Source organism: Sorex fumeus, unplaced genomic scaffold (genome assembly GCF_029834395.1).
Source record: "Sorex fumeus unplaced genomic scaffold, SorFum_2.1 ptg000122l, whole genome shotgun sequence".
Lineage (NCBI taxonomy): Eukaryota > Metazoa > Chordata > Mammalia > Eulipotyphla > Soricidae > Sorex > Sorex fumeus.
The window spans coordinates 7162051-7174177 of NW_026606179.1; the positions used below are offsets into that span (position 1 = coordinate 7162051).

Below are 12127 nucleotides of genomic sequence, written 5' to 3' on the forward strand. Positions count from 1 at the left end.
CAAGTAAGGATTGCTTATGGATGGAATAGGGTGAGGCAAGACTGGGAAGAGAAAAAGTTCCAGGTCATCACAGAAGTGGCTGGGTAAGATGAGGAGTCCCCCGTGACTCCCTTTGTTTATGGGAAGTTGATGGATAAACCCAAAGTAGTAGTCAGCAAATAGAGATGCTCACCAACCCTGGACTTTGTCATCAGAGGCATTTTATGGCAGAGTGAGGACTTCAGCTCCCCACTGAGAGACAGAGACTGAGTGCTTTCCTGCCAGCTCTAGGGGGGATAGGGAGGGGCAGGGAGTAAGTGGGTCATTCCTGCCCACTGCCTTCACCCACTGTCTTGATGCCCCAGGCCTCTGCCTCAGTGCCAGTTCTTGTTTCCCCTGAGCATCTTTGAAGAGATAACTCTAAGGTCTTTCTTCCAAGTAGCCTCTTCCTGACCTCTGACTCCATCCCTGCCAAGTCTTAACCTTGTCCTTCTCCACTCTCCCACCCTGGGGTGGAAAAGAGGGGAAATGAGGGGGTTAGAAAAGATGCTCTAATATCTGAGTAAAATACCCAGATTCCAGAGATCCATCTCCTCACTGGATCTTACATAGAAAAATGAACTTTATACTTGTGATCAAGGAGGTGAAGGTAGGGCAACCGTCCTGGATTTCTTAGCAGGTTTAGTGAAGGCATGGTGCCCGGGGAATGAAGCAGGAAAGGAGGAGCATCACAGAGATTTGAAGACAGAGGAAGAAGCCATATGACTCTAAATGTTGGAAACACTATTTCTCATGAATTCATGAGAAGCTCCAGAAGAACTAGTCCTGTGGACATCTCAGTCTTTGCCTGGTGAAACTACTTCAAGACTTCTGACCTGCAGAAGTACAAGAGAATCAACCACAGTGGTGGCGATATGCTGAGGTCAGCAGAGAGAGCGAAGACAGAGGCCACTTCAGCTCCTGCCCAAACAGGTCCCCTCCCTGTGGGCTGGGCTTTGTCTGCCCAGTGTTCTGCCACTTTCCTGGTCCCTATGGGTGACCTGAAAACCAGTCATAGACCAAAAACTGACCTATGAAGGCACTCCCTCTGATTCCCTTAAGTTCCTTCTCTCCTCTCCTGGAAGCAGCAGATTGCACTGGAAGGACTTCTCTGACCTTTTGGGCAGGCAGACAGCGGACCACCCAAGGTGTCAGCAGCCATTTCCAGGACTCCTGTCAGCCCTTGGCAACACTGTCACTACCCAGATGTTTGGTACTCACTGTATGTTAGCCATTGAGAACACACATAAACAACTCTAATAGACGCCTCCAGCCCCATACATACAAGAATTTCTTTCTGGAAAAATATTGAATGCTCATACCCAACACATAGCACCCACCCCTGAATGGAGAGGTAGGAGGAGGTCCCAGAATCCTGTTCAGTTTGTGCTGAAGGTGGCCACCAACTGTCCAGGAAGGCTTCCAGAAGAGTCCATGAGACATTCTCCCTGTAGGCTGCCATACAGAGAAAGAAAGGATGGGACAAAGATGTGGTTCAGTGACAGAACACTCACTACACCTGTGTAAAGCTCTTGATTCACCTCCTGGCACACCCAAAAGGGAAAAACAAAAGGAAATATGGAGGAAGGGCCAGAAAAGCTGAAGGAGCCTGACAGGATGGAGCAGTGCAGTGGTTTCTACCTCCCTGCATGTACAAGATGATAGAGCTGCAGCAAGGTCCCACATGCTGTCAGTGCCCAGATGATGTCTGGCGGCTAGCAGGTTGCACACAGTAATCTGAGTGTCCAAGACCACCACAGAACAGAGTGCTCTTCCTTCCTGCTGATGGAGCCGGGCTGTTATCACAGGGTCACCTCCTTCTTGAGTCCCCAGGGAACATAGCAGCTTCTGGGGCAGGTCTCGCGCCCGCCCTCAGAAGGATCTAGGCCAGTCCCCGCCCCAGACAGGCACCGTGACTAAGGTGCCCTGTGCCTCCCACCGCGAGCCCCAGGACCCAGCTGGGGCCGTTCTAGTCTAGATGCCCCCTGTGTAGCCCAGGGCCAGTGACTGTCCGCGGACCCTCCAAGGGGCTACAGTGCGTCCCCTGGGCTGCCTCGGAGCACATCCTCATCCCCCGTGTGGCCTGGGGTCCACTGTGAGTCTCCTGGGCTGCTCGGGCGCCAGTCTGCCGGCCTCTTGGCTTCTTCGGATCCCACAGGTGTCCCCGCGCTCTCCAGCGATGTGGCGTCCACGCTTGGACCCGTGGGCTGCGGTGTCCAAGCAGAAGTCCAGGGCGGCCCAGGTGCGGGCCGTGGCGGGAGCCAGGAGAAACCCGGCGCTGGGGCAAGTGCCACGAGCTGCGGCCGCGCGGGGCCCGAGGCGGCAGCATGCGGGATGAGGAAGAAAATGTAGACGCCAGAGACCACCAGGCCGGCGGCCACCAACACGGCCAGCGCCACGGCCGCGTTGAAAGCCCAGGCCTGGCTGGACAGCGTCAGTCGGCGCGAGAGTGGCCGGCCCAGGCGCAGTGGCGGAGGTGGCGGAGGTGGCGGCGGCGGCCCTCGGGCTTTGCGGGGTGTGGGCCCGGGCGGCGGCGGCCCCAAGTAGAGGAGGCCGCGGCGGCGGTCGAAGCGCACGGAGCCCAGCCATGGCGGGCCGCGGGGGTCGCGGGGCAGGAGGCTGGCCTGTGTGGGCAGTGCGGGCAGTCCGCGGCGCGGCGCCAGGCGCGTGGGTGCACGGCACACCGGACAGGCCACTGCATCCCCACCACCCGCTGTGGCCAGCGACAGGCGCGCGAGGCACTCGAGGCAGAAGACATGGCCACAATCCAGACGTTTGGGCAGCTTGTACACACCGTCAAAGGCGGACACGCAGATAAGGCACTCGGTGGGAGACACTGGGGGCAGGATGGGGCCTGCGCCCTGGCTGCCTTCAGCATCTTCATCCTCATCCTCCTCCCCAGCCTCCCCACTGCCCGGGGTGGGAGGCGCAGGAGAATTTGGGGAGCCAGGGCTGGGGCTGGGAGGGGCGTGGGAGCAGCATAGCCACGGTGGCCGGGGACAGGGCATCAAGACCAGACCTGTGGGGAGATGTGGGTCACAACCCAGAAAGGTAGAGGTGGAAAGCCCAGTGGTTAAGTGGTTCCCACAAAAGTCAGGGATGGGACCTGGGGCCCTTCAGTAGAGGCAAACTGGAACCAGGGCCATAGCACCAGATACCCGTAACGTAGCCCTGGAAGATGGGCTTCATCCCAGCACAGGGATTGTTCCACCAACCCCCAAGAGAACAAGTGAGGACTCCCCCAGGGCCCTGGTTCTTCCTACCTGGAAGGTCCTTCTCTGGCTGGTATATCGGTAGCCTGTTCTGATCCCTGGTCCCTACCTCCAGAGGCTGGGTACTATGCTGCCCCGCCCTAGGGGTGGGTGTGGGCCAATGGCTGCCTCCCCAGGTTCCAGCCAGACCTGCCTGACAGCCCGCCCTGCACGCAAGCAGGTATCACCAGGGTGAACACCAAGCCTGACTTGGCCGGATGGCGGGGGTGGTGGGAAAATGGCAAAATGAGGTGAAGAAAAGAGGCAGCCATAACCCTATAGTATAAAGATTCCTGGCTGCAGCTTGGATCCTGTGGAAGACGCATGGCCACAGGAAAGGTCCTGACCCCAGGTAACACCTATCAGGACATCAGGCAGACCCCCCAGAACACCACCACCCCTATTTCCAGCAATGGCAGGAACAAGGGCTTCACCCAGGTGCCATGGTTCTCTAAGTCAGTCATGCTCTAAAAGCCTGGTCCCCCAAAGGGCAGGAATCTGAGCCATTCCAAAGAGTACCTAAGTCACTCTATCCTACTGCTCGAAACTAGCCCCAACCCCAAGGAGAATAGTACAAATGGGTGGGGCTGTCCCAAAAGACAGACAAGTTTATTGAAACAGCAGCCTCGTGATCAACGGTTGGATTTGGCCACACGTTCGAGTTCATCCTTCTTCTTGATAGCATACGAATTAGAAGAACCCTACAAACAAAGAGGCAGATAGATGGTTAATTCTCCAAAGAGGCAGATTAGTTCTGAATGTTCAATAGGATCAGAGATCTGGGAGTTGGAGAAACAGTACAGATGGTAGTGTCTGCCTTGCAAGTGTTGAACCAGGGTTTGATCCTTAGTACCCAATATGCCTTCCCAAGGCCTGCCAGGAGAGATCCCTGGGCACTACCAGATATGCCCACCCCCCCTATCAATCAATCTCTGAAACCCCAAGCTCTACTCACTCACCTTGGCTGCATTGATGAGCTCGTCGGCCAGGCACTCTGCAATGGTCTTGATGTTCCGGAAGGCAGCCTCACGGGCTCCTGTGCACAGCAGCCAGATGGCCTAGGAGATACATGCACACGGGTCAGCTGAACTGCCTCGCAGGGGGTGACCAAGTGATAACGCAGATGTGCTCCTCCACATTCCACAAGCCCCAACAAATGATGTCCAACATGTGGCCATCCTCAGGCCCATAGAGACAAGGCACACAAATTAAGAGCTCGTTGCACTGCCCAATCTGGGATCAGAGCAAAGGCGGCCACAAGAAAAAAAAAGGATGCAGGAACGTGCCACAGAGCAAGCTCAAGGGTATGTGCCTTTCACAGGCAAAGTCCCAAGTTTGATTCTGGCACCATATGATCCACCAAACATTGCCATACCACCTGGTCCTAGCACTGAACTGTGTGGTCCAGTTGGTATCATCACACCGAATGACCTCCAGAGCCACCCCAGCCACTGCATGGGAAATACCCCAACCCACCTCAAAACAAAAACAAAAAACAAAAAACAAAAAAAAACCGTTTAAGGTGTTAAGACGTTTACATTGCATAACCGAACCAGATTCTTGGCATCAGATGGTCCCTCAGAATTGAGGGTGGACCTGAAGGTACAGCCCAATTGCCCCCCCCATTTCCTTGTGACAGTTGGGAAATAATATCCTTATTCTTTGGAGAAACCCAAAAGACACCCCTATACCAATTGGTATGGGGGGAAATGGTCAGAATGTTAGTAACTAAGCAGGGAAGATAACTCAAAGGGTAAAGGAGGCCTGTGTTTAATACCGTCACTGGCAGAGACTTCTCAAAAATGCCACATCAAGTATGAGGTGCCTGATATGCACCGACGTGAACAAGGTAATTAAACTCTAGCTCCACACAGCCCCCAAAGAATCAATAGAAATGATACCAAAACACAGCTTGGTGTGGGGCTAAAGCAACAGTACAATAGGGTGCTTGCCTTCCCTGGTTTCAATTCCTGACATCCATATGATTCCCCAAGCCACGAGGAGTGATACATGAGCACAGAACTAGGAGCAAGCCCTTAGCACTGGTGTATTTGCCTAACTCTAACCCCCCCCCCCCACCAAGCTGGGTGTGACCCAAAAACAGATTACCAGAATGTGATTTTATGTTCAAGAAAATACACACTCCCCCACCTCTCATCCAGAGAGAACCAATGCTAGAATATGCCATGTATGAGACAGGAATTCAGGAAGGCTTCCTGGATGAAATGACTTAACTGGTAAAATATGCAGGCAGGGATGAGCCCTTCACCCACTCATCTTGTTCCCCAGGCCCACCTGATTCACTCTGCGCAATGGAGACACATCCACAGCCTGCCGCCTCACTGTCCCAGCTCTTCCAATTCTGGTCGAGTCCTCTCTGGGGCCACTGTTGATGATGGCATTCACCAGGACCTGCAGAGGGTTCTAGAAAGGGGGGAGGATCCTGTGAATCTGAACAACTGGCCTGCAGCTCATTTCTAAATCCTAAGACCCAGACCAAGTATAGGAGGTTTTGGATTTCAAGATTACTCTGGACTCCACCTTGCCTCAGTCTTACCTCACCAGTGAGCAGATGGATGATCTCAAAAGCATGCTTGACAATACGGACAGTCATAAGTTTCTTGCCATTGTTGCGACCGTGCATCATCATGGAGTTGGTGAGGCGCTCCACGATGGGGCACTGTGCTTTGCGGAAGCGCTTGGCAGCATAGCGCCCTGCACTGTGAGGCAGGTACTTGGCATACTTCTCCTTCACAGCGATGTAATCCTGGAGTAGAAGTAGGAGAGAGAGCCATGGTGAGGATGGATCATGAGCAGGAAACCACGGGAGCAAGCAGCCACTTAAGGACAGTTCTAAACTGACTTACCAGAAAAATACATTTATAACGGGTTGAAAATAGATGAGGTAGGAAACACCCTTGACTTCAACTTTAAATGTTCCTCAGGCCAAGGAAATAGCTGACAGGGCTCACGCGCAAATCACCCATCCAAGACCTGGGTTCTGTCTGCAACACTATGTGGTTCTGAACACCAACAAGAATGTACCTCCCCCAGTAAAAAAATCAAAACGTGTTCCTTAAATTATACTAGTCTTCAGATCGTGGAGCACTGCTAGGGGGGCTACACTGCACACTGTAGAATTAGCAGTGTCCATGACATTAGGCCCATTTCGAAACCAGATTACATGGATTCAAACACTGCCATAAAATCTGAGAACCAATTTTTTTTTTCAATTTTGGTTGGCACCTTACCCATTGAATTCTCTATCCAGCCCCAATGAACCAGCATTTTTATTTCACACAAGAAGCACTGACAGGGAGCTGGAAAGTGAGCACAGCCGGTAGGGCATTTGCCTTGCACACGGCTGACCTGGGTTTGATTCCCAGCATCACATATGGTCTTCCAAGCACCGCCAGGAGTAACTTCTGAGTGCAGAGCCAAGAGTAATCCCTGTTCATGGCCAGATGTTACCGCCCCTCCCCCAAAAAAGCGCTCCGACATATGTACCCCTCACCTGCAAGGAAATGTCATTTATCTGCACATCGTCAGTGCTCCACTTCCCGAAGAGCTTGATGTCAGGCGTCTCTGCCACTGCAGGTGCAGCTGTCTCCCACTCTGTCATCCTAAGGATAGATGCAGAGTCAGATAGGCGTGTCTGCATTCCACCGAGGCGGGCCCATAGGATCCACGTAAGGGTCCCAAAGCCTGGTTCCGTCCTTCCTGACCCTAGTAAAATCGCTAAGTGTCCCAGGATTACCAGCAGACACCGGACTTGCGGCCGCAGTAGAGGACGCCAAATGCCTGACACTTCATCCACGACTACAAATCCAGCCATCCTATTAGCTAGCAACGGATCTAGGTAACAGTTAACGAACGTCTTTTATCCGAGGTTCCTTGCCAAAAGGGCACGTTATCTGCATTAGGGTGACTGCACGGACTCCCAGTCAAATCATTAAGTTTTCTTCTTGATCTGACACTGAAGAGGTGCCAAGGTTGCCGTAGCGGGGAGGGGGGGGGCAGGGGGCGGGGGGCACCTCGCGCACCGCGTACTACATCTTGTATATAAAACGCAACGGAACCAAGTGCAAAACAAAATGGGAACTGAGCTCCGTCACAAAGCAGTTACGGAGACCGGGGGAAGAGAGGGGAGCACAAGCAAGGAGTCCCGGAGTAACTTCTAAGAACCTTGCGGCCATTTTCTCAGTGCCTCTTTGGCGGAGAAAAGCCTCAAGAGAACTTAAGAGTCTCGCCGCGACTCAGAATTCGCCCAGGTTCCGTAAAGGTATTGGGCCAGGTCTCTTCCCTGGGGTCCAGATCCCCGCGGGACCCTCACCTGAAGACCCAGCCGGGGCGTCTTCAACACGCGATGAGGACCACGCGTCGCCTCAGTACGGACAGGAAAAGGACGTATTCCGCGGGGCCACGCTTTTAACTCAAACGATAACTTCCGGGTCAGCTGGAGCGACGCGTGCGTGCGAGGACAGCGTGAGTTCACGGGCCAATCTGGAGCAAGAATATAAAGGCGAACTCGGCGCCCAAGCTGACGTAGAACGCTTGCACATGCGCACTCGCAGAAGTGGCCCAGAGGCGTGCGGGGCGGTAATCTAACGTCCTAGTCGTACGGATTCCCAGTTCTTGTGGGCCGCCATCGCGGACGTCAGCGAGTGCTTCTGGTGCACTTTCTGTCGGCTGCCCCGATCCCGCTAGCCCGCGATGTCGAGCGGGGTAGCCAGACACTTCCCTGGTCTCGAGGAGGTAGAGCGATCGTGCCTGCCGGCTGGGCGCCACTTCCGTACGAGCGCAGGAGATTCGCGGCCGACTGAAGGGACCCTCGGTCCTTAGGCGCGGCTGCCCTCTGCGGGCTACTCTTCGGCATGACTCCCTTCACAATACTCCAGGAAATATAAATCGCTCCGTATCCTCTTGGCGATCCCCGTGTCTCCTGCCCCTTCGAGACGCGCGGCCAAGTGGGGAAGAGCCGTCCGCGCGGAACCGGGACTGTGCCCACCCGCTTCCACGGGGACAGCGCGCCTTTCCTGCATTTATGCCAGTATCCTGCACAGGAGCGGGTCGGAATGGTGCAGCGTTGCACTGGCCTCTAACTTCTCCCTCCCTGTGATCCGCGGCAACGGGGAGAGAAGGCCTTTGGCGCACACCGGTTCTGCCCCTAAATCCCCTACACCTCCGTCCCCATTCTTCCCCTCCCCCAGCTAGAGCCGCCCGGGAGCGGGTGTGAGTTTCCCGCCTGGAAAGATACTTGAGCGCAGAGGTAGGAGTAACTCCTGAGTACCTACCGGTATGAATCCCCTCCTCAAAAAAATAAATAAATAAATATATATATATATATATGTATATATCTGTAATGGTTCTAGGACTGTCTCGGAGATATCAGTGCCTTCCTGGGCACACAGAGGTGCACGGCAACTGCAGTTTCAGCCCTTGACCAGTTTATAGGGTTGCCCCTACCTCTGTTCCAATTCTAGGGACATAGCAGAAGGGAGACTTTCTGATTGTTGTTACTCACAGTTCATGCTACAGCTGAAGGACATGATCCAGATAGACTCAAGGCTCCCTCTCGGTCACTTTTCATGTCACCTTAAGTGACTATTGGTAATAGACCTTAAGCAGGGAAAGGTACCCAGGACCTGTCCAATGCTCAGTGGACAGATCTATGTCCCATTTAATTTATTCACCTACAGAATGAGATTTAGGGTCTTCTGGGGTGGGAAAGGCTGATGGTGTGGAGGAGGCAGAATGTGCAGGATTCAAGTGACAATAATGAACCAGAACCAAACTCATGCCCTAAACTGGGGCACTGGGGATAAAGACAGATGAGGTGCCGAAGAGAATACAGCAGGTACAGCACTTGGCTTGCAGGCTGTTGCCTCGGGGTTCAATACCTGACACCCCAGAGCACTGCCAGGAATGATCCCAGAGCACTGCGGGTGGAGGGGGAGTGGCCCAGTAACCCCTCCCCCAAAAAAGAGAGAGCATGGAACAGAGAGTGGAGGGCTGGGCAGGGGATATATCCTGCATGCTCAGGGGTCAATTCTGGTTCTGTGTACATGGGATTCCAATCAGGTCACAGTCCACACAGACTTAACCTCCTGTACAGTTTGCCCTATTTTTGTTGTTTTAGGGCTTCTCCCTGAGACTCTCAGCCAGCATGGTGCTGGTTCAGTACCAGGAGCTATGCATGTCTGCTCAGGCCCTGCTCTGTCACCTCCAGTGGTGCCTGGGAGAAGCAAAGCTGGGAATCTTGGACTAGGCAGATAACCAGGTTGGCCATGTTTAAAGCAGCTGCACCCTGGAAAGCTGTGAGCTCTTTTGAGATTGTGAACCCCACATTCATTTTGATTCCTAAGATAATTGTGAATGGTGACAGAGCTGGATAAAATACAGATTTCTGAGGCCCCTAAAGGCTAAGAATTTGGCTCAAGGCTGCTTTTTTCCCATGCTGCATATTTAAAAGTGGGTGGATCCAGGCCCAAAAGAGAACTGGGCCTGAGTACAGAGAGTGGGGCTCTAGCCTTGCATGCGGATGAGTTCAAGCTTCAGCAGTCCGTATGGCACCCCAAGCACCGCCAGGAGCAATTCCTGATGCAGAGCCAGGATTAACCCTGAGCATGGCAGATGTGACCCAAAAAGCCAAAACAAACAAACTTAACTGCTTTATGATGCTCTCTAAATTGGGTGGCCCATTCTTTTATGAAATCCCATTGTGCACCTTGTCTTAGACTGCCCCAGTCATCTCCAGCTTTTGGAGCGACTCCCTGTCTTTTTCCTTTTGATTTTGGTCCACACCTGGCTTTGCTTAAGGCTTACTCCGGGCTCTGGTCAAGGACCACTCGTGGAGGAGCTTGAGGGGCCTTACGTGGTTCTCGGGAACAAACACGGGTCGGCCGGGCGCAAGGCAAACGCCCTCCGCACTGTACCATCTCTCCAGGCTTAAGCAGTTTTGACACCAGATTCCGATTTCAGCGCTCAAGCGAGTAACGTGTTCACAAGGTGCTCACAGGGTACATATACGAAGACCTCGCCGGTTCAAATTTCAGTCCCAGGAAATGGCAGGTCTAGCACGGGGGTGCGCTCTCTTCCTTTATTGGAAGGAGGGCTGTTCATCATCACCATAGCCAATCGCCCGCTTCGACCGGGCAGGGGGCGGTTCTTCTTGTTCCTCGCTGACTCACAATAGGCCAACAGAGAATGGGCTGGTGTTGCCACAGCAACCAAGAACCGCACACTGGTGGGCGTGACTAGACTACCTTTCAGCAGCTCCGGCCTGCCCGCCCCCGGTGACCGCAACTCCTCCACGCACGAAGTGGGGAGGCGTGCGCTCTCCGGTAGCGAGTTACATTCTGCGTGGAACAGTGACCCCGGCTGGCGAAGTGGGGTCCCTCAGTCGTTCGTTGCCGCCGCCAGCCGCGAGGTGCCGTGCCCGGCGCCCATTTCCGGTGCTCACTTTGCGAGTCCGGCTCGCAGAGGCTGTCGGGGCTTACCGTTCCGGGGGCGTTCGTGAACGCTAGTCGTGGCTCCCGCGTCTCGCCAGCTGCATAGGGTCCAGGACCCTTTGTCACCACTCCCGGACTCAAATTCACCACCCAGTGGCCGACACTGACCTTCCAACTTCGTTCCTTGTCACAATCCAGCTTTTCCACACATCTGTGAAAACTAATGTCTCCTCGCACCAAGGAAGTCCTTGACTTCCAGGTACCGGAATATCCGGAGGTTCTGCTGGATGCTGTTCTAGGATCCGCGTTGGCCGACAGCAGTTGTGCAAGCCTGGGCAGACGCCAGGGTATGACTGGAGGGGGAGAGCATATTCCCCAGAGTGGAAACTTTGGGGGCAGGAGTGGTGGCGTGTGGGGCCTATCGTCTTACACTGAACAGCCTGGTGTCATGCCAAAAGAATGGGGGTTTCAGGGTTGCACAATTGAGGAAGTCCTAATTCCCTCCAAAGATTAGGTTCCATAGAAACCAGTATTATCCTCCTGTTAAGCACACAGTAAGGGCTGGAGTCTGCCCTAGAGACATCGGTAAACTGCCAGGAATCCACTCATGTCCTTCTCTGCGTGGGGCTTTGACTACTAACCTGGCTGCGCTCTTGCACTGAACCCCTTCCTGGAATGCAGGTGGCCTGTTCTTGGCTTCTTGCAGGAAGCTCAGAGGAGCACCTGGTGCCACAGATGGAACCTAGGCTTCCTGCATTCTTGTTTTATATTTATTTACCTAGAAGTTTTGTAGACCCTTTTGTTCTTATTACAGATGTATTGTTTTGAGACAGATAGTACAAAGGTTAAAGACAGTGCTTGACTTGCATGCAGTTGACCTAGGTTTGATCCCCAAAACCACAAATGGTCCCTTGAGCCCTGTCAGGAGTGATCCCTGAGCATAAAGCCTAGAGTAAGCCCTGAGCACTGCTGGATATGACCCCCAAAAAACAGAACAAACAAACAAATACCCACAAAAGTTGTTTGGAAGGCCAGAGAGAGCCCCCAAAGGAGTGGAGCATATGCTTTGCATGTGGGAGACCCAGGTCCAATCTAGAACCAACTGTCCACTGAGAACCACTGGGGAATGCCTCATGATGGGACCTTCCCAACCCACCCCACCAAAATTTTAAGGGTGAAATGGGTAGGGAGTGTGACAAATAGAGAGAAGCAAAGTCAGAGCCATGACAGGCTCATAAAGAAGCCAGAAGCGACGCTGGAGCAATAGCACAGTGGGTAGGGCGTTTTCCTTGCACACGGCCAATATGGGTTCGATTCCCATCATCCCATATGGTCCCCTGAGCACCAACGGGGGTAATTCCTGAGTGCAGAACCAGGAGTAACCCCTGTGCATCGCCAAGTGTGACC

General features: G+C 53.7%; 2 protein-coding genes across 2 annotated transcripts; both read right to left on the reverse strand.

Annotated features, from left to right (window-relative positions):
- Positions 1-2048: 2048 nt before the first annotated feature.
- RNF225 (ring finger protein 225) lies at positions 2049-3026 on the reverse strand. Its single transcript, XM_056137188.1, has one exon. The coding sequence runs from the start codon at positions 3024-3026 to the stop codon at positions 2049-2051; it is 978 nt and encodes a 325-aa protein (XP_055993163.1).
- An 825-nt stretch (positions 3027-3851) lies between these two features.
- RPS5 (ribosomal protein S5) lies at positions 3852-7707 on the reverse strand. The gene is made up of 6 exons (XM_056136393.1): positions 7603-7707; positions 6784-6892; positions 5827-6036; positions 5565-5693; positions 4229-4327; positions 3852-3970 (listed from the first exon to the last, which is right to left on the reverse strand). The coding sequence occupies exons 2-6, from the start codon at positions 6889-6891 to the stop codon at positions 3902-3904; spliced, it is 615 nt and encodes a 204-aa protein (XP_055992368.1). The 5' UTR covers position 6892; positions 7603-7707; the 3' UTR covers positions 3852-3901.
- Between the last annotated feature and the right edge of the window lie 4420 nt (positions 7708-12127).

Excerpts from the sequence above, each read along its gene's own strand:
- RNF225 (XM_056137188.1), bottom strand. The coding sequence starts at position 3,026 with ATGCCCTGTCCCCGGCCACCGTGGCTATGCTGCTCCCACGCCCCTCCC.
- RPS5 (XM_056136393.1), bottom strand. The coding sequence starts at position 6,891 with ATGACAGAGTGGGAGACAGCTGCACCTGCAGTGGCAGAGACGCCTGAC. Across the intron at positions 4,328-5,564 it reads CATTGCGCAGAGTGAATCAG|GCCATCTGGCTGCTGTGCAC; the intron begins GTGGGCCTGGGG and ends TGTATCTCCTAG. Across the intron at positions 3,971-4,228 it reads AGCTCATCAATGCAGCCAAG|GGTTCTTCTAATTCGTATGC; the intron begins GTGAGTGAGTAG and ends CTTTGTTTGTAG.